The 26,087-nt window shown below is 45.8% G+C and overlaps 1 protein-coding gene across 5 annotated transcripts in view; it reads right to left on the bottom strand.

Moving 5' to 3' along the window:
* Positions 1-26,087, bottom strand: part of FUZ (fuzzy planar cell polarity protein) — a 138,532-nt gene that overhangs the window by 86,898 nt on the left and 25,547 nt on the right. For all 5 annotated transcript variants that reach the window (XM_085616182.1, XM_085616185.1, XM_085616183.1 and 2 more), the window contains 4 exons: positions 19,779-19,900; positions 17,261-17,345; positions 9,475-9,543; positions 6,917-7,021 (listed from right to left, as the gene is read on the bottom strand). In XM_085616182.1, the coding sequence (XP_085472308.1) occupies positions 6,917-7,021; positions 9,475-9,543; positions 17,261-17,345; positions 19,779-19,900 (381 nt within the window). The remainder of the gene's footprint in view (positions 1-6,916; positions 7,022-9,474; positions 9,544-17,260; positions 17,346-19,778; positions 19,901-26,087) is intronic.

The following is a 26,087-nucleotide window of genomic DNA, read 5'->3' on the forward strand; positions in this document are numbered from 1 at the left end:
TGCTCATAAACGGCTCCACTCTTACGTGGTACCCTGCTAAGTTCCGCTATCTTAGCGTCTTCATAGATCGATCGCCCGCCGATATACTGGAAGGAAACCTGACCAGAGCCATCTCAGCTGTTAGAGCACAAGTGCAATTTTGGAAGTCACTCCCACTGAATGTCATGAGCCGCATCACTTTGCTAAAAATGATAATCCTACCAAAACTATTATAATATTTTTCGAACCTCCCGATCTATGTCCCGACCAACATTTTCCGTGAGCTGGAACATCTGTTCCGTGACTTGATATGGAACAAAGGCAGACCCCGGGGTGCACTGTAGAAACTCTACGCCCCCACCAGCCATGGAGGACTGGCAGTCCCAAACATGGAATTAGAATATTTAGCGGCCCAGTTATAATGGGTGAAAAGGTGATTGAGCGGCAGGGGATTAGAGGATATGGCAACCCTGCAACAGCCATGGACACAGTCACAAATATACCATCTGTTCCACTCCATCGCTAAACCTCTACGCCCATCCCAGATACATCTGGAACTGGGGCATAAATGCTACATGAGGAGTCTGCACCTCACCCGTGCAGTAACCCCCTACGCCCCGATACTGCCTCTCATGGGAACGCCCAGAGGGAGGGCGGCAGCCCCGAAGGGATTCTTACACACTGGCACACAACGGGCATAGACACACTGGGCGACCTTTATGCAGATGGCTCCCTGCTCTCATTTGAGGCGCTGGCAGAAGACCATGAGTTGCCAGCAGGTCAATTTCTTCTGCACACTTCTATTACAAGATCTCTATCGGCAGCATGGGGAGACATAACGACCGAACTGGCAACACACCTGCTGCTGCAGTACTTACACTTAATGGGAGCGGGTTCACACATAGTAGACTGGTTGGTGGAAGCTCTACTTACGCACACGCTGAAGCCCATGCTGAGTCTTCGTGCACGATGGGAAGCAGATAGAGGGCAACTGTGGACAGAAAAGGAATGGGGCTCTGTCCTTGCTGGCTCCTCCTCCATACCGAGAAGCTCAAAATTTCAACTCATACAAACATATATATTACAAAGAGCTTATCTCTCGCCCGATAACATAAATAAATATTTCAACATTGCCAATTCCGCGTGCCCGCGATGTCAGCAGATAAACGCAAACCTTTTGCACATGCTCTGGTCCTGCACCTCCCTTCAACTCTACTGGCACGCAGTAAAGACAGCACTTGCAAATTGCACTGATGTGCCCTTACCACACACGTGGGAGGTTTGTATACTGGGTCTATATGCCAGATCCCAAAAAAATAAAGTCACCTCCTGGTTTCGAGACCTGGGACTGATAGTGGCGAAGCGATTAATCACAAAAAGATGGAAACACAATACTCCCCCGGAAATAGTCAGCTGGGAAAAATCACTTGCGGTATGGGCACAGGCAGAAAGTACCACACTGCACAGGGAAGAAACAGCAGAACTCTGCAGGAACCCGATAGCCCATCCTTATGGCATTCACACACGGGAACAATACTGATGACGGCAGCACCTCCCCTGAAAGTAGCTAACACAAACACCGCAGTCTCAAGTCAATGGGCGCACGTCATCCAACATTTCAGCTGGGACCCATAATGAAACACACGACCTGCATCCACTGCCGCGGCAAACTTACCCAAGACCATAACCGATCACCTGGCGCACCCAGCACTTAACTGTATACATGAGCCAAGGTGCCACCCTGGTGAGCTAACATAACATACAAGTGCAAGACACACATATCCAGGCCCAGCAGCGATACTATATTGATGGCAGTTTGTTAAACAAGTTCTTAGTTTAGAGGATTAAAATATATATATCTTATCAGCAAATCTTGCAGATTTATTAGTTTTATATGGGGGTGAACATATGTTCTCCCATGTGATGAATCACTGTACACTCTACGTGACAAACGAAACCATGGTTGATGTGACTGTATATCTCACAGGCGCTATCATTTGTGAACAAAGGAAAGGAGTGACAGAGAACAAGGTAGAGGTAGTGTATAACAGTTCCCTTTTAGTATTACGAATGTAGAGAAATGCCCATCTATGTTCTGTAAATTTACTTATGCTAAGAATATCGGCTACATGTACTCTTTCACGATGCTTGCCTGTATATGTATGTATACTGTTATGAACAACTTTAAAATGTAAAAAGCTTTGAAAAATGCAATAAAGATATTTAAAAAAATAAAAAAAATGATTGGAGAAGCATCACAGATCCATGTCGCCTCGCTGCAGCATCAAGTCTTCTGCTCACCGCCAGTCCACTTATAAAAGCACAGGCCTGCCAAACCGCAAGTCCAAGCGAGAGCGGGTAAGACTGATTGCTGGGCCATTGAGCTTCTAGGGGAACACACTCTGACTATAAGCGCAGCTGCACCTGGACACTTTGACTTTTAAGAAGCCATTGTGGAACTTCTAAGACTTCTACTTTCTAGAGAGCCCTAACCTGAATGATCAACTCACGTGAATGGGGACATACCTAGCGAACGCTAGAGCGCCAGCCTTACGGAGACTGTGTGTATTATTCGGTTTTTGCCGTATTTCACTTTGTGTTTGTATATAAATACTACAATTCATAATAGCAAGTATTTGGCTGGACATTCATTTACTGAGGTTGCTGAGCGTGTTTTGATTTGTGAGTGTGTGTACACCTTGCATCTGCCTCCTTACATCCCACACCTCCCCGCAACCCCACCAATGAGAATCCTTGGACTGCTCAACCAGCACTAACACTGGGAGTCAAGTTCTGAATGGGTAGTACTTGGCCCAGCAGACACAAAGTAGTTTTAGCCCTGGGGCCTCAGGAGTAAAAAGCCCTAACCCCCTTGGTTGGGCCCAGTAGCTTTGGCTTGCGCAGAGGCGCCCTGAGAGGGGTCTGTCAATTATCTATATACGTTAGTCTAACACGTGATGCATGACACTTGGCAGAGCTGCTCATCTGTATGGTATAGCTCGAGTCCTGCAGTACAGTGAGCACAGGACCCATGTCTGGGTCCGGATGCCTATCACACTGCCTGCCTAATATTGAGGAAAACAAAAAAATTGATGGGAGGAGTGCTTGAATTAATTTCTGCCAGTGATAATAATTCAGGGCCGCATCACAGTCCATCGTTTTCCCCATATGTAGGGCTGTGCTCATAAGGGTGGCCCCATAAGGGTCTACATGGGGGTACTTAAACTCCAAGTGAAGAGTCTCCATTTTCACTGTAGCTCAATCGACTTACACCAATAGTGGGTGCAACTTGCTTAAAGGTTTCCGGTTGATCCAGTCATGGTTTGGCCTGGCTTATGTTTATACAACTGGACAGTGCGTCGGCCACAAAAAAGTTCACTAGGCCTCGTTCAGACCAGGCAACCAGGATGAAAAGGATACCTGAAGGAGGGACATTTCAGTCCAGATCTATTTCCAGGAGGTGGCCAGCTTGGTGCATGGAGCCATTAGCATACTGGTGGGATCCTAGAATATCTAGTAATGTAAAGGCTAGTAATTTAAAAAGATTAATAATAAAACCCTCTTCTATGAAAAATATATTTGCTAGGGCCTAAAGCTCGTCACAGAGACTTCATAATTCTGGTACGAGCAATGGTTATATTGATGGATACAGCACTGGGATTAGTACAGAACAATCAGTCCCAGATGTGCACTTAACTCTTAGCTGCTCAAATGATAGGTACTGAGGCATGGAATTTGCAGAAAAGTTTAAATGGAGTATAGAATAGCTCCTCCACCTTCTTTCTCACGTGTGTGACTGCTGGTACAGGCTTGGTTTTGGGACAGTGTTAAAGACTACAGAATTACTGTTGGAAAACCAAGTTTCAGTAAGTACTAAAACGTGTCTTGTTGATTTCACCAATTCCACTGCTTTACAGCTAGTATTGCGTCCATTAAGGCAAATGATGACATGCAGGTCAGATTTTGGAAGGGGGACTCCCAACCAATTTAGGTCTGGCTGTGGTATTTATTTACCTTGCCTTAGATATAACCTTGTGATTGGGAGATGTTTTAGCAATTCCACGCTCTTACACTCTAACAGGCAAATGTTGCCCTTTGGCAGACTCCCTGACCAGGGAACAACTCTGCCAGCCTCACACTTCCAAGTAGCATCCCAGCAGCCAATCAGCGCCCTATTTGTATGGCGAGGCAAGGGTGCAAGAAGGCAGAATTCCCTCACCAGAGGCATCTCCACTGCTACATACCAGCTGCCACACCATCTGCTGGACGAACGGCGAATGATCGTCCTCATAACCTGGGTGAGGACAGCAATAAATACATTATGGACCCACTTACAACTGGCCCTTAATTCCTGCTCTGGCCAATAACTGCTATTACCGTTACACATCAGGAATTGGCTGTTTCATGCTACATTACTGGTTATTTCGGTAGTGGGAATGCCTATGTGGTAGAAAAACTGAGACACTATTTGTGAAAGCCAATTACCATACCTGTCAACCAGTTAATTTGTGAATGAGGATGACGCAGCCCGTCTCTTTTCTCCCACTAACGTCTCCATGTCCCCAAGTTGTGTCATTGGGCCTGGGTCTCTCTCGGGGAACAACCAATGACACTTTTTTTTTTTTTGAAGACGGCTATGTTCCCACTCACTATTGCAGGTACAACAGAGGTGTAGGGAGGGGCACAAATCCTCGTCTCCATGAAATAGTTGTTTTTTGGCTTTGCCACTGCCATCTCCCACTTCAAGTGCCTTCCAATTACTGTGCATGTGTCCAGCTGTAGAACAATTTCTAACTGCTTTTGGGTGACTCCAGGCTGCTAGTGCGTGCAACAACTGTGCTCAGGGAACCTGGCCTCTACGTTCTTCACACAGTTATGCGTTCAGAGAAACATAAAATCTCTCCCTCTCCCTCCCTCCCTTTCTCTCCCTTCCTCTCCCTTTCCCTCTCCCTTGCTCTCTCTCTCTCTCTCTCTCTCTCTGTACTTTGATGAGCGCATGACACACCTTATCTAGGTTTTTGTCTTGCAGGCTGTGACTTACAGAATGTCCTGAGAAGACCCTCCATGACTCTTCAGAATTGTTGTTTTGGGTTTATTCTGTAATAAATGAATTATTTGGATATTCTGAGATGAATGTATGATTCTCCTTTTACTGCCCACACATGTATGTTAGGTGTTGTGATTGTGTGACATCAGGCGAATTGTTTTTTTCCGGACAGTGGTGGTGTCCCATTACTATTTAAGATCGCCAGGTCAGATGAGTGCTTTCCAATGAGCATGGAATTAAAAGAGCACTGCTGGGTGGAACATTAAATAAACAGGTAGAAGACCAGAAGTGTCCTTTTTTATTAAACACTCTTTCCTCGCGGGAGTGCTTATATAAGAGGGCGGAAAGTTAGTGTTGGTGCTTTTTTTAAATATATGTACTGAAATCCACAAAAATGTGTTTGCATGTCTTGGAACAGTTCCTCAGTTGCACATTTTCATAATTATATAATAAAAAAAATTGGGTACAGTTGTAGGTTTGCTGCACATGCTTCATTTACCTAATGCAAGATTTTTAAATGTGCCTCTATCTGATTTTCTTAAATTTGCACAGAGACTTTTTGTACAAGTAGGACGTTTCTAATATGTAGAGTATATCTTTTTGAAAAGGCTGATAGAGACAATAGTATAGGCGTACGTTTGGTAAAAAGATTTAAGATGGCAGGAGTGATGGCGGAGATTGGGGCCTACGGACATCTTACCAGATCTTTCTACTTCTGAAATTGCACAACCCCTAATATTCCTCCCATGGTCTTCGCGATTCACACGTCTGCATGTTCAGCCCCTTCCCTATGAAAAAGAGAACCTTTCGCAGCATATTTTTCATATACATTTCCTGCAATTTTTCCAATGGTTATGTAATTCCTAGTGATGATATCATTATGACAATCAGTATTGTTAAAACCTGAAAATTCCTACCTCATTTTGGTCATGAAATGTCGGACACTTTGAAATGAGTAAAGAGTCAACCTTTCCAGTATGAAAATTGCAAGGCTTCAGTGTGGTTTTGGGGGTCTTGTTAAGCTTCTGCTACTTCATGACGACCAGCTTGGTATCTCGGTGGTTGTGTTGAAGCCTGGCCTGCCCGAAATGACAGGGGTGGGGCCGATGAGTACAGACTTCCACCTGCTCTTACTCCTACATAATTCTCTACATGTTCTGTGTACAAGCAGAATCTACCATTTGCATCATGGTGCCTATTTGGAAGCCTATTTTATGTAAATCTGGGACTTCTAGGTTATCCCCAGAATCAACAAAAACTGGGCCTACATGTGGCCCATCAGAATGCACCCATGACCCATTCTGAAAAAAATTCCTGAAGCCAGATATTTAAAAGTGGGATCCCTTTAAAGTGAACGGAGCATGGCCTAGCGACAGTCTACTTGGACATGTGATGATTTTGGATGGTTTACATACTTTATAGACAAGAGGGCGACACCTGTCAAATGAGGGGGAGTTGGAAGATATGATTTACTTCATCATATTCTGCACCATAGAAGTTTTTTCCAAGAGAGCTTTTAATTTGAACATTTATCTTTCCCTTCTTAGGAACGTTCAGTTAGCAGTATAGTGTGAAATTACTATAATAATTCAAATTAGTGCAAGACAAGTCCCATGTAAAGACCAGAGACTTCTAGCATTCAAAATATTTATACCCCATGACTGTGGAACAATTGAAAAAAATTTCAGATGTGGGTCAGACGCCCACATCATTTAGTTACATGAAAAATTCCTCTTGGATGCTAACAAGTGATATTTGGGCTAAAGAATCAAAGCAAATAAATAAAAAAATTAGAACACATGCACAAGTGACCTTTTTTGTACCCATCACAGCCCCCTTTGCACGAGTACATTACATCTCTTCTAATTTCTGATGTGGGTTGTTGCTCACCTGCAGGATGGGGCCATCGTAGGGCACCACACAATCCACACACTGCGTCAGGTCACCACTCTTCTCGGACACCATCAAGAAGCTATCGATCAGCCGGTAGCAGGCCTAGAGAAGTGACCAAACAATGTAAGAGTGGAGCAGAGGACTAAAATGCAACAAAGGATCTAAGACCAGAGCAGGCAAGACGTCTTTATGATGCAGAGGAGCAGCAGAGCAGGCTTGCAAGGGGACAGGAGGTCTGTTAGTAGGGCAGTATCCTACCGAGACCTGAGATACAAGCAGAGAATATGTAAGGAAATAGTGTGTGGCATGATGAGAAAAGGGTAAACATATATTGAATTATTGTAATGAGCACTTTCTGCTGGGTAGCACTTTGCTCTGGAACCCAAAATCATGTGGTTATTGCCATTAGTCATATGCTCTCAACTACACGAATTCATGCATTTGCTTCAGTTTCTTAGTGGTACGTTAAAAGGATAGGGTTAAATTTGATTATTAGAGGGGGCTATTTAAGTTCATGCAAAGAATAGGTGATATTAACTGACAAGTTAGAGGAGATCAGGGATTGTTAAATTGCAGTGGAATGGTTTCAAAGAAGGAGAGCTTGTGATCTACGAAATGAGACGTGGGCATGGTGGAGAAATACATTAAAGGTAACTAATGTAAACATGCATGTGATTTAGAGTAGGCTGTAATCCAAGAAAGGAGGCATGCAGAGGATGGAGTGTTTCGGGGCGAGTCATTAGAAAGAAAGCAAAAAAAGGAAACAGTTTAATGTTTTAAGTCAAGGTAAATTTTCAAGCAAAGTTTTAGGACGATAGAGGAGCCTTTTTGAAGAAACATGCAATCTGAGGATGGAAACTGCAGAAAAAACACCATTATTTGCATGTGAGACAGTGATATATTAGGAACTTTGAGAAACCGGTGAACAGCCTGTCCGCTACTAGGCTACCTCTAGATCACTGGCATTAAATAATAGAACATCATCCGAGGAATGTAGGATTGTACAACATTCTGGGGATGGAGATACAGAGAGCAAAAGTCTGAGGGAGTAGACAGCAGTTTACTAGGCGTCCAGCGGATTACTGCCAAACTCTAGGGAGAGGGTGCAGGAGGCCAATGAGAAGATCACAGAAGTCACATGTGCGCACATGATGGTTGAGGAGTGCAGAAACCTGAAGCAAGAAGGCCCAGGGAAGGGATTGTAGAAAAGATCAGCATATATAATAGCAGGGAGAAAGTAGCAGGCGATAATAGACCCTAGACTATTGTGCTCAGGAGAGCTAATATCTATCAGCAGAGACAAGAGATTGGGAAGCTGAGCAGAAGCCAACACAAGACTGAAGATGGGTACAGGGGACACATGGGAGAGCAGGAGGCAAATGCAGCCTATTGTGGTGGAAAGGCACAAGCCTAAAGCAATCCGGGACAGAGGGAAAGACGGAGGAGCACAAACATCTTCAATCCCATTTCTAATTGTACCTCAAGGACAGATCTGCTTTTTTTTTTTTTACCCCGCCAGAGGCAGAGCGAGAGACACCACTTGTGATTTACTCAGCTATATGTCATACCCATCTCCATCTCCTGTTGCGACACACAATTATCATATCAGAAGTACCGACAAACCGATTGTAGGACAAGGCAATACTGGGAGAGGTTTCTGAAGCCCAAAATGGGTCAGGCTCTTTTCACATTTAATGCGGAGCATATTTACACTCCGAGGAGGCATTGCCCCACTCTAAAAGCTCTGCTGGAACTGACAAAATACACTGATGAAGTTGGCCTTTCAATTTTTTATTTATTTAAACTTATAACGCGCAACAGCTACCCGCAATGGGTTTCCCGGCGTGGGAACCCCTATAATAAACATCTGCTGGAAGAAGGGCGGGACCATAAATAGAACCTTTGCACAACAGAGAAGCAATAAAGTGCCTTTAAAAACTGAGATGTATGAAGTCCACTGTAAACGGAAAAAAAGAAAAGCCTGGTCTCTGGAAACAGCTTGTTTGTCGCAGAGCCCATGTCTAAGCCCTTCGATTCTGGGAAGACGGACACTTAGAGTCTACCTGAGAGAAACCAGACCGGTTCCATCCTCTGGATCCAACCTGAAAAGGTGAAGAAACTACAAGGACTAACGAACAATTAATGGAAAGTTTCTGCTCTAAGCAAACCTCTTATATGAACTCGTTTCCCTTAAATGAACTGTTTGTGCAACTCACCTTTAGGCATCTCTGTTCCCAGAACACTCATATGTTTCGCTCCATGTTTTTCACCCCAAATGCTTCACTCACTTCTCAATGCCGGTTATTCACCAAAGGTTACCATGTCATCAGGAATAAAACTTGCCATCCCTGGGCATTATTATTTAAATCACTAGCTCTCTGTGTGTTGGTCCAATTTGTTTAGTTGACAAGAACAGGAAACACATCTCCCAAAACGCTATGTATCATAAAAGGAAATCACAGGACTGGACAATTGTGTCTGCGAAATGGAGCCACCCACTATCAGGTGATGACTCACACTAGACAAAAGTGCTAATAAATAAATGTAAAATATACCCTTAAATCTTTCTTCAGCCGTTCCACATTTTTAATGTTCACCAGTTCGTCCAAGCCGACCACCAGCACCTGCAAGACGACAAACCAATCACAAGTGATTCATGCCGACATTATCTATAAACATTAATAATACAGTTGCCAATTGTGAGAAGTTGGCCTGATATATGATGTCACTAGTTCTAGTGTACACCTTGTATCAGTCCAAACAACCCTTATGGTGATTGGTTGTAAAGTCAACCTTATAGACCAGCTATCCTAGTGGTAGCATGGACAAGAGCAGTTTTAGGCTAAACTCTGTATGGCATGTGAAGCCAGCTGTTATATCATTTGCAACCCCTTGAATACCAAATGAAAGGACACCACAACAGATATATTATAAAAATAGAATGTATTTATTCTAGTCAAAACACCTTCAGCACTCTTTATGAGAGTCGAGGTAAGTACAAAACAGTCTTATTTAAGCATACATAAATTACACAGGTAAGTAATATAGTTAGGCCCTAAGGGCCACGCAAACCATATACTAAGTAAGTGGTATAAGAACCACTGTCACGAACACAGGATAGGCCTAGGGAATCGCTGGGGCTAGTTGCGCTTTCTGGCTGCTTAATAGCTTTTAAATAATCCCGTTTTTGTATTTTCTTTTGTCTTTGTTATTTGCCTTGTTTTTAACCTGCTGAGACCCCCCTGGCCTCATTCTGCACTCTAAAAACCCCCCTTGGGGTCTACCACCACTGCCTTTGGCGGGTCCGGGATCACGGGGTACCTGGGACGAATCTAAGCGCCATCTTTGATCGGGCTCTGGCACTCGCATATTCTCGCGAGATTTCGGCCTGCTGAGCCTACTTGAGGCAGCGAGAGACGGTAGGTCAGCCTGGAGAAGGTGACCATTTCACCGATAGCACTAGCGCTAGTTGCGCTTTCTGGCTGCTTAATAGCTTTTAAATAATCCCGTTTTTGTATTTTCTTTTGTCTTTGTTATTTGCCTTGTTTTTAACCTGCTGCGACCCCCCTGGCCTCATTCTGCACTCTAAAAAACCCCCTTGGGGTCTACCACCACTGCCTTTGGCGGGTCCGGGATCACGGGGTACCTGGGACGAATCTAAGCGCCATCTTTGATCGGGCTCGGGCACTCGCGTATTCTCGCGAGATTTCGGCCTGCTGAGCCTACTTGAGCCTTCTATCAGCCGCGCAGCGGAGCGCCTTCATCGCGCCTGAGTCCAGCCAGAGTCCTGCCCGTCTGTGCTCGTCCGCGTCTCGGGAGTGGCCGGGGCAGGACGGAGAGGCGTGTATTGCCGTCTATGCTGGTAATACCGGCGGGTAAAACTTAACGGTATGGCATACTACAGTGCGGCCGATTTACTTGCTTTGCGCCCCTCTAGTGGCCAATGTCATCTTGCTTTTCCTGGCAGCCGGCTTTTCCGAAAAAGCTGTTCTACTTGTGGGTGGCGGCCTCTAATCTCCATCGGGACTGCGCCTGACACCACTCCGTTCCCGTTCCAATGTTATCTTCTTAACACTAGATCCGTGATTGGTCACTCTTTGGATATTTGGAACTTATTGTATAAAGCCGATATATCATGTCTATTCCTTACGGAGACATGGCTGAGTGACTGTTCAACACCTGACCTTGCCAACGCCATCCCTCCGGATTATAACATCTTTAGAAGGGACAGAACATCTGGTAGAGGGGGAGGAGTAGCTCTTGTGGTCAATAAAAACATCTCCTGCGCAACCTTTCCAGTGGAGAACATTCAGGGTTGTGAAGCCTTAGGCTTCACCCTTCAGCTCTCCCCCCTCCAGGCCTGTACCGGGATCCTCTTGTATAGAGCCCCGGGGCCGACTGGGTCGTTCTTTGATGCACTGCAAGTTGCTCTCTCTGTCCCCTGTCTCAGATCAGAGCACTGCATGCTTCTTGGGGACCTCAATATCCATATGGATATTGTAGTGGACCCTGACGCAATGAAATTGAGTGACATTACTAATACCTTAGGTCTGTCCCCGTTTCTTCTAAAGCCAACGCATAACAAAGGCCATACTCTCGACCAGATCTTTTCTACAAGAACTATTGTGATAGAGTCCTCACAACCGGTACTCTGGTCTGATCATTTTCTGGTTTCTTTTTCGGTACCTGTCGCAGCTCTCACCCGGGTGAGAGAATCTATACAGACCTCGCGATCCTCGCGCCCTTTCCATCTTCTTTCGGCTGAGATGCTATCTGAGGCTCTTAATATCTTTCCTTGTCCTCTTCTGGGTACGTTGGAGGAGAATCTTAATCTCTTTCAGAGTTGGCTGACAGCAAGACTTCAGACCCTAGTTCCCGAAAAGAAGCAGAAAAGTGGCAAGCGCAGAGTGTCTGCCCCGTGGTTCACCCCCCAGTTAAGGGAGCAGCGTCAGGGCTGTAAAAGGGCAGAGAGAGTCTGGCGACGGGCCTATGACCTGACTGAGAAAGCAAAATTTCGAGGATTAATTAAAGCCTATCATCAGTCAATTTGGAAGGAAAAAAAATCATACTTTGAGCGTCGAATTGATGAGGCTGAAAATGGCTGTAAGGAAATCTTTAAAGTCGTTTTGGATTTTATGTCCCCTGCTGTTTGCACTCCATCTCATATTCATTCTGAAGAATGGTTAAAACAGCTTGCAACTTTTTTTACGACCAAAATTACAACTATTCAAGCCTCTTTTCTCGACCCTAGCTCACACGTGGCCGCAGGTCTCCCGTCTCCCCCTGTTTTTAGGGAGAGTTTAGGCCCTTCTCTCTCACTTTTTCCTCATCTTTGTTTTGACACCTCCCTGGAGCTTCTGTCTGGTTTGAAATCTGGTTCTCCACTTGACCCGTGCCCAGCTAAACATCTGGGGAGGGTAGCACCTGCTTTAAATGCTTTACTGAATCCACTCTTGAATTCTTCATTGTTTACAGGAGTGGTCCCACAAGCATGGAAACATGCCTTGATCCTGCCATTGATCAAGAAGCCTACCTTGGACCCCCTCATCCATGCCAACTATAGACCTATCTCCCTTCTCCCTGCTCTGGCAAAGGTGGCCGAGAAATTTGTCCATCGGACGATTTCTAATTTCATTGAGGAACACGACCTGTTGCACGATACGCAATCTGGGTTTCGTGCAAATTTCAGCACAGAGTCGGCCCTCTTAGAGGTCACGGATGCCATCAGGGAAGTACTCGATTCTGGAGGAAGGGCTATGCTGGTAATGTTAGATCTATCGGCGGCATTCGACACCGTTCCCCATGATCGCCTCCTTAAAAGACTCTGGGAGTGCGGCATTCAGGGAACGGTATGGAGTTGGCTTAAATCTTTTCTAGCCGGCCGCCGACTAACGATCTGGGCGCCTCCTTTTTCCGTGGAAATGTCTCCATTAGAGGTAGGGGTACCGCAGGGTTCCATCCTTAGCCCCACGCTATTTAATATCTTTATGGCTCCTCTGGCGGCAGTCGCGGAATCTTTTGGCGCCCAGGTCATATCTTACGCCGATGATACCCAGCTCCTGTTCACCTGTGACAGGGGCGGTACTTTCGATGGCGTACAGATCAAGGACTGTTTGGGGGCGGTTTTCGAGTGGTTCAGGTGTAATGGGCTAAAGTGCAATCCCGACAAGTCGGAGCTGCTCTTTTTTGGTTGCACCTGTGAACCAGATTGGAAAGCTTGGTGGCCTCAAGATTTATTTCCACCTGACAGTGTGTCACTTAAAGCAAAAAACCTGGGAGTAATTGTGGACAGTGAACTGTCTTTTGGGCCACATATCTCGTGTCTCTCAGGTAAATGCTTCGGCATTTTACGTATGCTGAGAAAGTTCCTTCCTCTTTTGTCTGTTCAATATAGGAAGACTATTGTTCAGGCTTTGATTGGATCGCGACTGGACTACGCAAACGCCCTTTTTCTGGGCCTTCCAAAATATCTTTCGACCCGTCTGCAAGTGGTCCAGAATTCGGCAGCCCGTGCTATTTACGGGCTCCCAAGGAGAGCCGGCGCTACGGCTCTTTTGAGAGACTTACACTGGCTGCCGATCACTAAAAGAAATCTTTTTAAGTGCCTGACTTTTGCCTTTAAGGCTCTACACGGCTCCTGCCCCAAGTACATAAGGAAACGTCTATCCCGATATGTACCGGGCAGGGCCCTGAGATCATCTTTGCTATCCAAAATGACAGTCCCGGTCATTAAGCGTGTAAGGATGGGTGGCCGATCCTTCCGCTACCTAGTCCCGAAGGAGTGGAATGAACTACCACTCTCTCTCAAACAGGCCCCGAGTCTCCTTGCCTTTAGAAAGGAGCTTAAAACGTGGCTCTTTACTAATTAAGTACTTCTAGATAACCTGAGTCTCTTTTCTACTTTTCTTTTGCAGTTGCTAGGTGTTGTTTCTATCTGTTATTGTTCTTCAGCAAAGCGCCGGGACGCTCCTGGGAGTAGCCGTGCGCTATAGAAGAAATAAATTAACATAACATAACATAACATAACACTATCCTATCAGTTGCTAGGCAGTGGGAGGCCCACGGGATTCAGGTGCAGAGTGGAAACACTCACGCGTAATGCGTTAAAGTCAATAGAAATAGTAGTATTTAGAAATTAAGAGTTTTAGGACACTTCGGAAGGAACTAGGAGTTAGAGACTTGGAAACTAGACACTTGGATAGTCAATACCCTTGTGAGCACTGGAGTACTCAAGTTACCTAGCCCACGGGCTGCGGGTGCATAGGTGTGAACTTGCGTCGGGTTTCGTCGTCGACTCCTATGGATGCCTGAAGAAAGTTGCTGACAGGCAGTCAGTGAAGAGTGTCCGGTGGATTCCAAGGATGGAATCAGGAAGGAGGATACCTGCAAGCAGAGGGGACAGAGTCTAGGTCACCAGCCAGGAGCCGGGAAGGAACCAGGAAGGAACCAGGCGATGTCATGAAGATGCAGGTGAAGAGGTGAAGCTTGTCGCAGCAGCCACGGGTACCAGGAGGCGTCGAGGACGACCAGAACCAGGAGGCGAGCTGTCCCACGAAGGCTCTTGCTGTCGGCGGAGTCGATGTCGAGTTAGGACCCAACAAGCCTTGGCAAGCGTAACCCACGCAGGATGGAGGACTTGCTTCTGTCGCAGAGCAGGAAGTTCTGGGGTGCTTCCCTTTCACATGGGAGCGGGTACCAGTCCGGAGGAGCCGGACCAGCAAGGCAAAATTGAAGGTTCGTCGTCACAGAGGTCACTAGCCAACAGGCCAGCAACTGGACAACACGTCGAGCAACTCAGGTGCAGAAGGGCCGCACGGTGAACACGTGAAGTGTGGGGAGCTGATCTTCTTTGCAGATGGTGCTCGGGATTGGGGCTTCTCAATTCCCCAAGCACAGCCTCGAGGAAGCCTCAGAAGTCGCGCTAGTCAGTTACTAGCCACTTTTCCCAAGTCGCCGGTCCCACGTCCCTCGTTGCCTCCACGGGTCTCAGCTTTGCTGTAGATGTGGATCTGGTTCAAAGGTGTCTGGAAGTCACGGCGCTGGTCAGTCTCTGCAGTCGTCCCTCGTAGGATCAGTCGCAAAGCAAGCAGAGGTCGCTGGATGGTGCCTGGTTGCCCAGGGTGGTCACTCCTTGGCCACAAGGGAGATTCTTCAGTCTTCTTCCGTAGTAGAATGTTGAAGGTCCAGAGTTTCTGTTCAAGATGCAGGTTCAGGATAATCTAATTCTGCAGGGCTCAGCTACCTTCTAATATACTGGGCTAGTGGGCTGGGCTACCTGCAAGGTCCCTCCTATGGGTGGGACCAGGAAGGGGGGTGGCTACACCCCCTTTCCTATGTCCAGTTTCGCGCCAGAGCTGGGGCTGGAGTGCCCCAGCACCGGTTTGAACTGGACTATGCATGGAGCACCTTGTGTGCCCCAGGCATGTCTCATTCCTTTCAGCCCTCCCTGCCTCAATACACTAAAGTCTGTCTGGGGAGGTGCTAGCACCTCCCCAAGCAGGAAACCTATTGTCCAGGCCTCCCTGGCTGGGAGGGCTCCCAGCTGCAGGAGGTCAGACTCGTGTCTGTGGCAGCAGCATCCATTTTGTGATGCTGAGGCTTTGGTCAGAGTTAAACAGCAAAGTAGGATTTTAACATGTCTCTCCCTCTAGAAGGGGGGAATAATATCCTCATCACCAGAAATGGTATGGGGGTATTATTCCAAAGTGTTAGACACCTTACACGACATGTTTTGATAAAGCCAAACCATAGTTACCATAACCGTTTAAGATTTTAAGGCACTTTAAGAGTATATGGTAGGCGATATCATAGAACAGCTATAAGGACATGGTTCCGAAAGCTGCAGACAGGCTCAGCTCATGCTAGAGCACCATCTCACATGTTACCAAGCACTCTGCCTCCAGGATTGTTAAGGCCTGCGATAGGAGTGGCTCACAGGTACACATGTGTCTATTTTAAGGGTAGATATAGGTATACTATGCCTAAGCAAGGGGTGATTACACGACCTTGCCCCAGCTGAGTGATCAGCCAGTTGTGTCTGATTGGAAGGCCAGGCCAGGGGTGGCATAATACATGCTGCAGCCCCTGGGAGGCCTAGGGTACACCTATGCCCTGGGTACCTAGGGTAAACTGTACAGGGTCCAATAAGGTGATCCTTACCAATTGCGTATGTACCTAGGGTATATGGAGTCCATTTTAAAGAGAGAGCAGACAGCCTGAGACCCTGAATGGCAGGATCTTAGGCCAACTAAGTCGAAAAACAAGCTAGACACTAGGCAAAAAGTTGGGGATAACCATAGTCAGATATCCACCTTCCTACACCAATGTCGTTCATCACTAATCCAGCAGGGAGAACAAGCACTGGTAATGTCTCGTTGTAACCCCCAGTGTTACACTGACTCAGCAAAGGCCACATGCATCAGGGTTAATAATGTCTTTTTGGCATCTATCAGTCAAAATGGCATTTGTATACATTTATTTCCTAGCGGAGACAGTGTTGATCCATAATATCTGGGGAAGCAAGACAGCGTCTTTATCATTTAAGATTGGGTAGATGGAATTGAAAGTAAGTAAGTGGTTACATCTACAGTCATTTGATTAAGACAGGCAGTGTACCTGCGTTCAAGAGATTGTTACCTGTCGAAGGAAAAGATGAATAAACAACCCTCATAACTATTGAGGTGTATAAATGCGATGAAGGGGAGATGGACTACTTCTGTATTCTATTTTGGCTCAGACAATGTTTGTCCATTTGACATCGATTACTCATGTCCAAGAAGGATTGGGCAAGATTGACTCCCTTTAAAGAAAATACATAAAATGTCAGACGTCTGTGAAACAACTATGAAGCAGAGAAATTACAGCTGTCATTGGATATGCAAATGTCGAACGGAAGATAGATTAGTGCAGATCATCTGTAGAATCTACATCACATCTTAGGGGACATTGGAAAACCTACAAGGAAGGATCTCAAGTAAGTGTATGAAGCTGTAAGCATTTTGTTTATAAAATACATTAGCAAGCCCTGATCCCATAGAAACAGCTGCTAAACACATATGGCCTAAAATGTTAGCAGTGAGGATTTGCCTTCCTTCAACAACACCCCCTTCACCAAGTGAAGTTCTACTGTCTATAGCCAAAGTCTGAGAGACAAAGCATTGTGAAACAGCCACTGTCACACTACAGCATCTTCATTGTTGCATCACCCACATATGCTGAAGAAACTATTCACTGTCCTCAACTGCAAATCACAAAAGCCATGGCTTCAAACCAGATGAAAGATGCAAATCACCTTTGTTGTTGGAAGTCAATAGAGTACTGCACAGATCAAAGAGCACTTACCATTGCGTGGAAGACATTGTCCAGCAGTCGATTCAGGTACAGATCACTGGAGTCTACCTCCGATGACATCACAATCAGGTTGATGCTGCAAAGATCAAAGGAAAAAACACAGCATAGGTCTTCTAGTATAGTGTCATGGGTGATGATGAAGCCAGAGGCACATAACAGCAAAAGGAGCCAGAGAAGATGCCATGCTGCAATGGGAAAGGGGGCTGGTGGAAGAGGCATATCCAAGGTATATTGCGGCAAAATGAAGTGTCCTTGAGGTAAGCCGCCCTATGGCCATACACTCTGTAAATGACAGGGTGAGGCCAAAAGGCAACTTCCAAATTTAGTTGTGTTAGCCAGTGATCATGAAATTGAGGAAATTCCAGGGCTTGGAAAGCTGCGCAAATAGAAGTACACAACCCTTAAGTCAACGGAGCCTTTAAACTTCTCATACAGGCAGGGAATAAAACCCTGGCGCTTCATCATCTTGAATGACAGTCCAATATTGGCTTTCAGACAACTAATTGCTTTCCTCACCAGGACATACGTCAAGTAAAACCCCTTGATTTAAGAGACATTTTTATAGCATATAAATGATTTCTTTAAGTTATCTGGAAGTCTTAAGCATGAGTTTCTTTTTTGGGTGTATTTGGTGAGGGTGTCTTGACAAACTCCAATGATTGGCCAAGTTGGACATTATCTGAAACAAAGTTTTACGAACAACTTTTTTTTATAATAGAGACTGTAAAGTACTTGCAGAGCATGAGTCTGGTCCATGAATACTTGCAGAGTGCCATAACTTTGCATGAATGACCTTGCAGAACGAGGACACAGCAGGCAGGGTTCGGCCCTCACAGCAGGCAGGGTTTCGCCCTCACAACAGGCAAGGTGTTGCCCTCACAGCAGGCGAGGTCTGGCCGGCAGATCAGGCAGGGTCTAGCCCTCTGAGCAGGTGGTTTCTAGACCCCAGACTCCAATTCTGGAACTGACTTGTATATTGCAATAAAGGCTGTAGTGGGATGAATGGCTTGGATGCTCCAAGTCTGTCCCTGTCCACATCTTCCTCAGGGGTGGACAGTCTGTGACAAAACAAACAGCTTTCATACTTGGTGGCACAGGAAGCTTTACAGAGGGACGTTCACTGAAGCCCCAAGGCTCATGGTTGACCTGTAGAAGCCTCACCTGCCGCGCTGCTAGACTCCGGCTACTTGGAGGTTCCTACTTTTAAGAGGTCATTACTTAAACCTAATCATAGAGCTTCATTTCGGCTATTCTTAATGCAAATTTTTAGCATGCTTTAACAAAGTAATTTCTACTTATTTCTAAAAAAATATTCCTTTAGGCTTGCCATATATTCAGTAAAATACTTCTGAAAGAGAACATGCCAGAGGGCACAAGAGTAGTGGGATAAAGCAGTACAGGAGGGTAAGCACTGTGTGAGACGAGCAGCATCTGAGCTAAATATGAGGAAGGAACAATGGTAGAGGGCAACCCCAGTGCAGAAAGCTGAGCAGTACGCAAAAGGGGATCAGCACACGCTGAGGCACATATGGGAACTATTGAAGGAGGAATTATTGAAGGAGACAACCTCAAGTGTTAGCAGTGCAGGATCAGCACATGGGGAACGGTGGAGGGGCCACCCTGGTGCATGGAGGTAAGCAATATCAAAGAGGAGCAGCACATGAGGGAGCTGTGCAGGCAGAGCAGTCTAGCAGCAACACCCTACAGGAGGAAGCAGCCAGGAGGGGCAGTGCTGGAAGGAGCCAAGGAAGGAGTACTGTAGGAGCAAGAAGTAATTAATTGAGCAGTACAGGATGGCACTCTCCGGAAGACTACAGTGCTCTATGGCCACCACCCAGAGGGGGGTATCCCGGAAGGAAGCAGAGCTGATGGATCACAGGCCCTAACTGGTGAATCCCAAGAAGAGCACAGCTTCAGAGGAGGCAACAAATTAGAGAACACAACAAGAGGGAGCACTGGAGGACAGAAGGCCAACAGGGAGCACAGCTGGAGGGGAGCAGTCTTGAAGGGAACTGTACAGAAGACGCTGAACATGATAAACTAGTGCAGTGCTTGAGAGCCACAACTCCAGAAGGGAGAAGATCTGGAGTAGAGCAGCACAGGCGGGAGAAGAATTAAAGGGAGAAGCACACGTGGTAGCAGGGTAAGAGAGACCAGCCCAGGATGGAGGTCCCTGGAAGGGCCAGGAGGGAGCAGTGCTGAACAGTACTACCCAGAATGCAGCACTCTAAAGAAGGCCAGCAAACAAGGGACCTCTGTAAAAAGTGTAACTGAGGGCAGAGCCTATAAGCACAGAGCTGGAGAGGAGAACCATGGAAGGGAGAAGCGGAGGAGAGAGCAGTGCAGGAGAGAGCAGACCATGATGAACAGAGCAGTGCTTGAAGACGACTAGCTGAGGAGGAAGCAAGGTTGGGAAGGACACTGGGCTAGCACTGAACAGCAGACTAGGTGGGGCTTCCTAAATCTACACCAGAATAAGATATTGGACGGAACTCGCTCACACACTCACCTGTCATGGAAAGATTTCCATACCACCCTGGTGTTCTCAGTGCTGGTGGCCGTCAGCAGGACCTCCTGGTTATTACCGAACATGTGCACGCCATTTAAGGCGCCGATGACCGAGAAGGGGAGCTGTGGACCAAGAGCAGATTGTTATGAACACAGCCCCAAAAGTCAGCATAGAACTGAGAAGCATTAGAAGCAGAGCATCACCAATGTCAAGCCACAGACGACGCCTGGCATCAACAATGGCATTGGACAGAGACAATTAAGGTACAACTGAATGGTACAATGTCGGCCCAGGGCATTAGCAACATCATTGTGCAATGGTCATCACAGAGCATTAGCAAAGCATAAAGCAGATAAGGCATCAGCAGTAGAAGTGGCAGAGCCGCTGAAAGATCAAGCAAGGCATGAGCCTGAAATGCACTTTTAAAATAAATTTTGAAGAGACTTTATCATGTTTCATGAGATGTTTTGTTGTATAATTTACATGGAAAACATTTTCAGCGCTCCGCTCGTGTGTGGGCTGCAACAGTCAAGCCAGGCTCTTGGCTCACGTTGCCCTTTTAATTTGTAGGCTCTCCACCTCTAATCAGCAGTGGTATTGGCACAGCATAGAGGAAATGCATTGGATCAGCAGTGACAGAGAAGAAATGGTTAGGTACCACCAGTAGTGGCACAGCAAAGATGTCAGGGCATGAGTAGCACTATGCAGGAACATCATGGCACAGAAGGGATCAGGGCATAAGAAATTGTGGGATATCAGTGGCGGTATGCCACAAAGTGGATGGAGAGCACTGGAATGGCACAAAGGAATTCAGCGTGTTACAGAGGTGACCCGGATATTACCCAACGCACATCAGCAGTGGCATGGTGTGGAGGAGGTTCACGGCCTCAGCATGGCATACAGTATGGCCAGAGTGCATTAGCAGGATTGGGCACGGCTGAAGTCCAGGGCATCAGTAGCTGATATCAGCAGCAACAGAGAGCTCAGAGTTCAACCAGCAGATGCATTAGAGGGAGAATGGTACAGAAGGATGTTGCGGGAGGGGGTAATGCAGCAGCATTACACAAAAGAGACCCAATAAATCAAAATTGTCACAGATGATGCCAATGGATGTCCCCATCGGGCAAAACAGGGGGTGGCAGTAAGCCATTATTCAGATTCTCCTTGTATTTATTTGTTGAGTGTCCCTTATTGGTAATTAAACTGCACCTAAGAGTAGCGTACACGCCTGTTACTATTCCTTATTATTCCCCTGCGCGGAACTCACAGTTCAGGCCCTACTTGGCCTTTGCACCACAGATAGCCGCTAATGTAAAATCTTGTTTGTATTTCAAAACAAAAAGGTAAAAATAAAATATCTTCTTCCATTATCAGCCTATAAATTACTGCTGCAAATGCAGATTTTTCCCCATTTCAGTTATCGTTCATCTGTGTAAGTGGGCTTTCTCAAATATTTAACACTTACATTACAGTCCATTCAGAATGCTTGTGTTTGTCTTCTTTTTAGGTCTCACCTACGCGCGGCTTTAGCCCTCTGTTGTCAAAAGACTTCTTGTGGACCATACCAAAAACTTACAGTAGGCTTAGAGCCATCCAATTGCTTACCATGAGTTGGATGCTTGTCACTCCCATTTGTTAGTACCTCATTCTGTAGATTTACATCCTCTTCTTGTATTTGTCCCTCCCCTGAAGCATTTCTTCTTTATCATCTATTTGATTGCACGACTTCCACTGCTCGCATTCAGGAACTCATTTTTCATTTTCTTTGCGCACTTCATTAGAGTGCATATGTTTCTCGCTCACTGCCCCATGTGCTGCATCCCCTCCCGCAAAACCCCACCGCCAACTCCCTCCTGTGCACTCTGTGTTGCTCCTTTTTAGCCACACCTCCAGCTTATTCATTCTTATGCCTACTGGTTTTTTTTCGCCCTCCCAAAGTCCCTCCACCTCAAGCTCCTCCATTGCTCCCCCTGCCCATTTTTCTTTGCTACCACTCGTCCCTCTCCACAATTTCGTCTCCTCCCATTGGTTACTCTGTTGCTCATCACCCCTCCTGATACAATTTTTTAGTTAATTTTTTTCAGGGGCCAGACAGCTTCCACTTGCAGCTGGACTGCTACATTAAAAAACAAAAGCTTTTGCCCAATTCATGTTTTACTTGCGGCTCTAAGTGGTATCTGAATCTTTAAGTAAGAGAATGAATAAAATATCGCCCATGTCTTTCAAACTGTGCGCGCATGAGTAGCCATGCATGCATGCATGCACATACAGAATGAGGCGCCCGCCAGCGGACTGCGTTCCCACTTTTTTATGTTTTGTTTAAATGCTATTCTTATTTGGCACCCTGTGAATCCTCCTTGATCTCATCTTATGTTCCTTGTGATTCGCTACGCTCTGCTTCGTTATGACTGATGTCTAAATCGAGTCCTCCTTATGCCTCATTCTGATTTTATTCTTTTGAGCTACTGGCTCCTTTGTAATGGAGTCAACTTTGTTTTTCAGTCAGATCTTCCTCTTTGTTGCTCTAATTCAAAGCACTATTGAAACATCCCTTGCTAACGACCTGTTATCAGTTGTAGCTTGGATGTTGCCAACCGTTTTTCATTAACTTACTCTATTGCTCACTGCATTTTCAGGTGGTTTAGAGAAAACATTTTAATAACAAGTAAAAATATAAAATACATACATATGGTGGGCAAACTATATAGTACTGAAATGTATTTTTCTAGTACAGATTCATCAATGAGATTATAGCACTGATGGTAATACTTCTAATTGAACACATTATACAGGAGGAACATTCGCTGGCAGGAGAGTTATTTACATCAAAGGGACAAAAGTCAGGTGGGAAATAAACTCAGGAGTTAGAATATTCCAAAGGAAAAATGTGGTCTGGGAGTATTCCTCTGAATTTAGCAATGGGATGTGTGGTGGGGGCATCCACAGTATTAGTCCAAAAAGCTGGAAGAATCAGATCTTTCAGGGGACACATACAGACCTCTGAACTGAGCAAACTGGCCAACCGTAGATCATCGACAGCGCTGCAGAGTGGTTCATACAGAAGGATGTGGCGAGTGGGAGGGAGAACGTTGGAGACACCAGTAAGAGACAGAGGACAACTTGCAACAGGCAGTGGGAAAGCACACTGATCAGTAGTTGCTCAAAACGCTTGAAGAAGGATGGCGGTTGGTATACTGGATGGTTAGTGGAACATGAGGAGCTGGGGAATTCACAGGTTTTTTTAAACAAAGGCAGGACTAATGCAGCTCTGAAACAGGCAGGAGGGAGAGGTGGACGAGTGAGGTCAGACGTTAGGTGCTGGAGAAAGGGGCTTAACTAAGTGGCTGGGCAATGGCTCTCAGGAGGTGCATGAAGGTTTGGCAGGGGAGAGAAAAGGGATCCTTTTCGCTAGAGAAATGTGGGTAAAAGAGTCAACACAGGTAGAGTATATGGCAGCAGAGGGAGGAACCGAGGAGGATGTAGGCGCTAGGGCCCTGCGTAGTGTGCAAGGGGTGTTTCCTGTAGTGGAGATCCTTAATGGTGAGGTAGGAAGCAAAAGCATCAAGAGTGAGTAGGGAATCAAGCAGGAAGGAGAGAGCTGATGGTGGGACATACCCGCTGAGGCAGAGATTAGCGTGAGACGAGAAAGGCTGTGTAAGACCTTGATTTGGCTTCATCAAAAGCACAGGTCCTGCGAGCCTCTTTGTAGATAGTTTTTGAATTTGCCACTTGGGATATTTTGCTTGGGGATGCCTAGAGTATTAAATATGGTGGTGGGTGGTAGAATCAAAACAGATATGCGAGTCAGAGAGTAGTCCAAACAGGAAGGAATGACATTAGACGCAATGTGGATTAATGGGCGATCTAGTGGTTTAGAGTGTGTGTGACAAGAGAGTGAAAGTTGGAGAGCAAGTGATCACACAAAAACTGAAATGGGGAAGTTCTGGCATTTCTTAGCATAACGTTTGAAGTTGCAATACTATGATAGGGTCGAAGTTGGGGCTATGTAAAGGATGGAGTCAGGATCAAAGAAAGAGGTCCATGTTGCCATAAGGGAAGTAAGAGTTTATAATGCGGAGTTAGAGAGGGGGAATGGTGGATGGTGATAATGTGCTCCACGAGGGGTAAGCAGCTTTTAGAGGGTGGGCACAGTGTGAAGAGCATACATTTGTTTTGGAGTATCCCCCTAGTATTAATTTAAAACATCCTTCTCAGTCTCGGAGACAGAATAGATACAGCAATATTTGAAACAGGAGAAAGAGCTGCATGAAATAGAGTGTTTAGACCTATTTATGCAAGGTGTATGTTGTCTCTTCATCTGTGGATACCAACTATCTTTGAATAATCTGGAGTAGTAATAATATTTAAAGAGACAGTTTGCTCAAGCTTCCCAAAGTTGACATTTAAAGATCTTTTTAGAACATTTGCAGGGTCATATGATTTCCAGTCTGCGCCATATCTGCCAGTTTATTCACCTTTTGCCTTTTCAGACCAAGTTCCACGTATGTACAAGCCAGGAGCTGCAAAAATTCACGAAGGCAGGAACCGGACACGACTTTCCAGTGTTGGGGAGCATAATTATCTTTTGGGCACGCACATAAGCCTGACACAGCAGGATCTCCAGGTAAGATGCGGGTTCACCAAATTACAAATGCCCATGTTCCCACGTCTATCTTTTCTGGGTGCGGGAACACCAGGCATGGTTTTACCAGCCTGGAAAAGGCAATCACCAAAATAAAGTGAGGATTAGGCAGTGGCTGCGGGCACAAGCAAAGCCAGGCCCCTACCTGACCCATTCCTGCGGCCCTTAGGCGGCATGGACTACTCAACACTGCCAGCCCACAGTTTCCCCTGCTCGCTAACAGCCTTCAGACCCTGTGACTCACTATGCCCCTCGCTTCCACTTACCACCTGCTCTGGAACTTAACTGTCCTGGAATGAGGAATCTCCATGGAAAAAAGAACCAGGTAATTCTGGGTCCACATCTTATTCCCCTGCCAGGAAAAAAAACTTGTTACTGCATGGTGAAGGTGTACAATTACCGGTTAGAATAGGTTATATCCAGGCCTGGTTATTTTAGTACCCCTGGATCATGCAACTCCCAATAGGGAACAAGGTTGTGAAGCCAAAGTTACTGATAATTCTATATTGCTCAGGATATAAGGATGCCCTCTTATGTCGTATCCCTTCTTCGTCGTAAGTAATGGGTTCGCTACCCTGATTTCTGAAAAATCATGCGGAGTTGGTCAAGATAGTGGGACGAATCAACAGTTATAAAGGCCGTAACCTGTTACAGGCCGCAGGTATTAGTGCCACTTTTCTCCACCAGTAGTTAAGAGAGCTCCTGTAGGCTACTGGATTCCGGTAATAGTCTTTGTCTGAGCATTTTTAATGTCTGCGGTACTGTTTTCCAAACTCTGATACGCTTGCCTTTAATACAAAAGTTTTAACAATTGAACACAAGGTTTATTTTATTTATTTAAAAGTTTTTATATAGCGCTGGCTAGACCCGAGGGTATCAGAGCGCTTTACAATGGTTAGGTGATGAAAATAAATTGCAGTATAACATTTGTTAAAAAAGATAAAAAGCAAAACAATTAGAGCAATCTACACGGTATGGTTATAACATGGGACTATAAATAAGGAATACCATTGGACCCTAGCCAGTATTGAATAGTTAAACTAGCGTGGATGGTCAGGGATGCGGGGGGAGGAAGTATAAAAGTAGGGGGGGACTGAGAAGGGTGATAGGAAAGGTGATAGCATGCAGGAGTGGGTGGTAATTACAAGAGAACTAGAGGGGGAGGGTAGACAAATATGCAGGAATTAGAGGAGGGGGGGAAGGTAGTCAGGTATAATGTAGCGGAAACCTAGTAGAGTCGGGGGCGGGTCTAGAAACCATGTTAGGTGGCAAGGATTAAGGACCCCAGTATTTGTTGAGAAGGAGCAGCTTGAGGTCTTTTTTGAAGCTGAGGTAGGAGGGGTTGCAACGTAGATCTTTAGGGAGTGAATTCCAGATAGTAGGTGCATTTCCAGCAAAAGAGCGTGTTTGTGTAGATTTCTTGTTTAACAAGGGAGGGACTAGCATGAGAGCATTGGTGCTCCTCAATTCTCTCGAGCAGCCCGCTTTGTGGAGTTTATCCGAGAGATACAATGGGGTGAGTTGATGAAGGGCTTTATGCGTAATGCAAGCGGTCTTGTAGGAGGATCTACCTTCGATGGGAAGCTATTTGAGACCTTTCAGGGCAGGGGAGATGTGGTCAAACCGCTTACATTCAGTTATAAGCCTGGCCGCGAGGTTAAGGACTG

The sequence above is a fragment of the Triturus cristatus genome, chromosome 7, assembly GCF_964204655.1.
Source record: "Triturus cristatus chromosome 7, aTriCri1.1, whole genome shotgun sequence".
Lineage (NCBI taxonomy): Eukaryota > Metazoa > Chordata > Amphibia > Caudata > Salamandridae > Triturus > Triturus cristatus.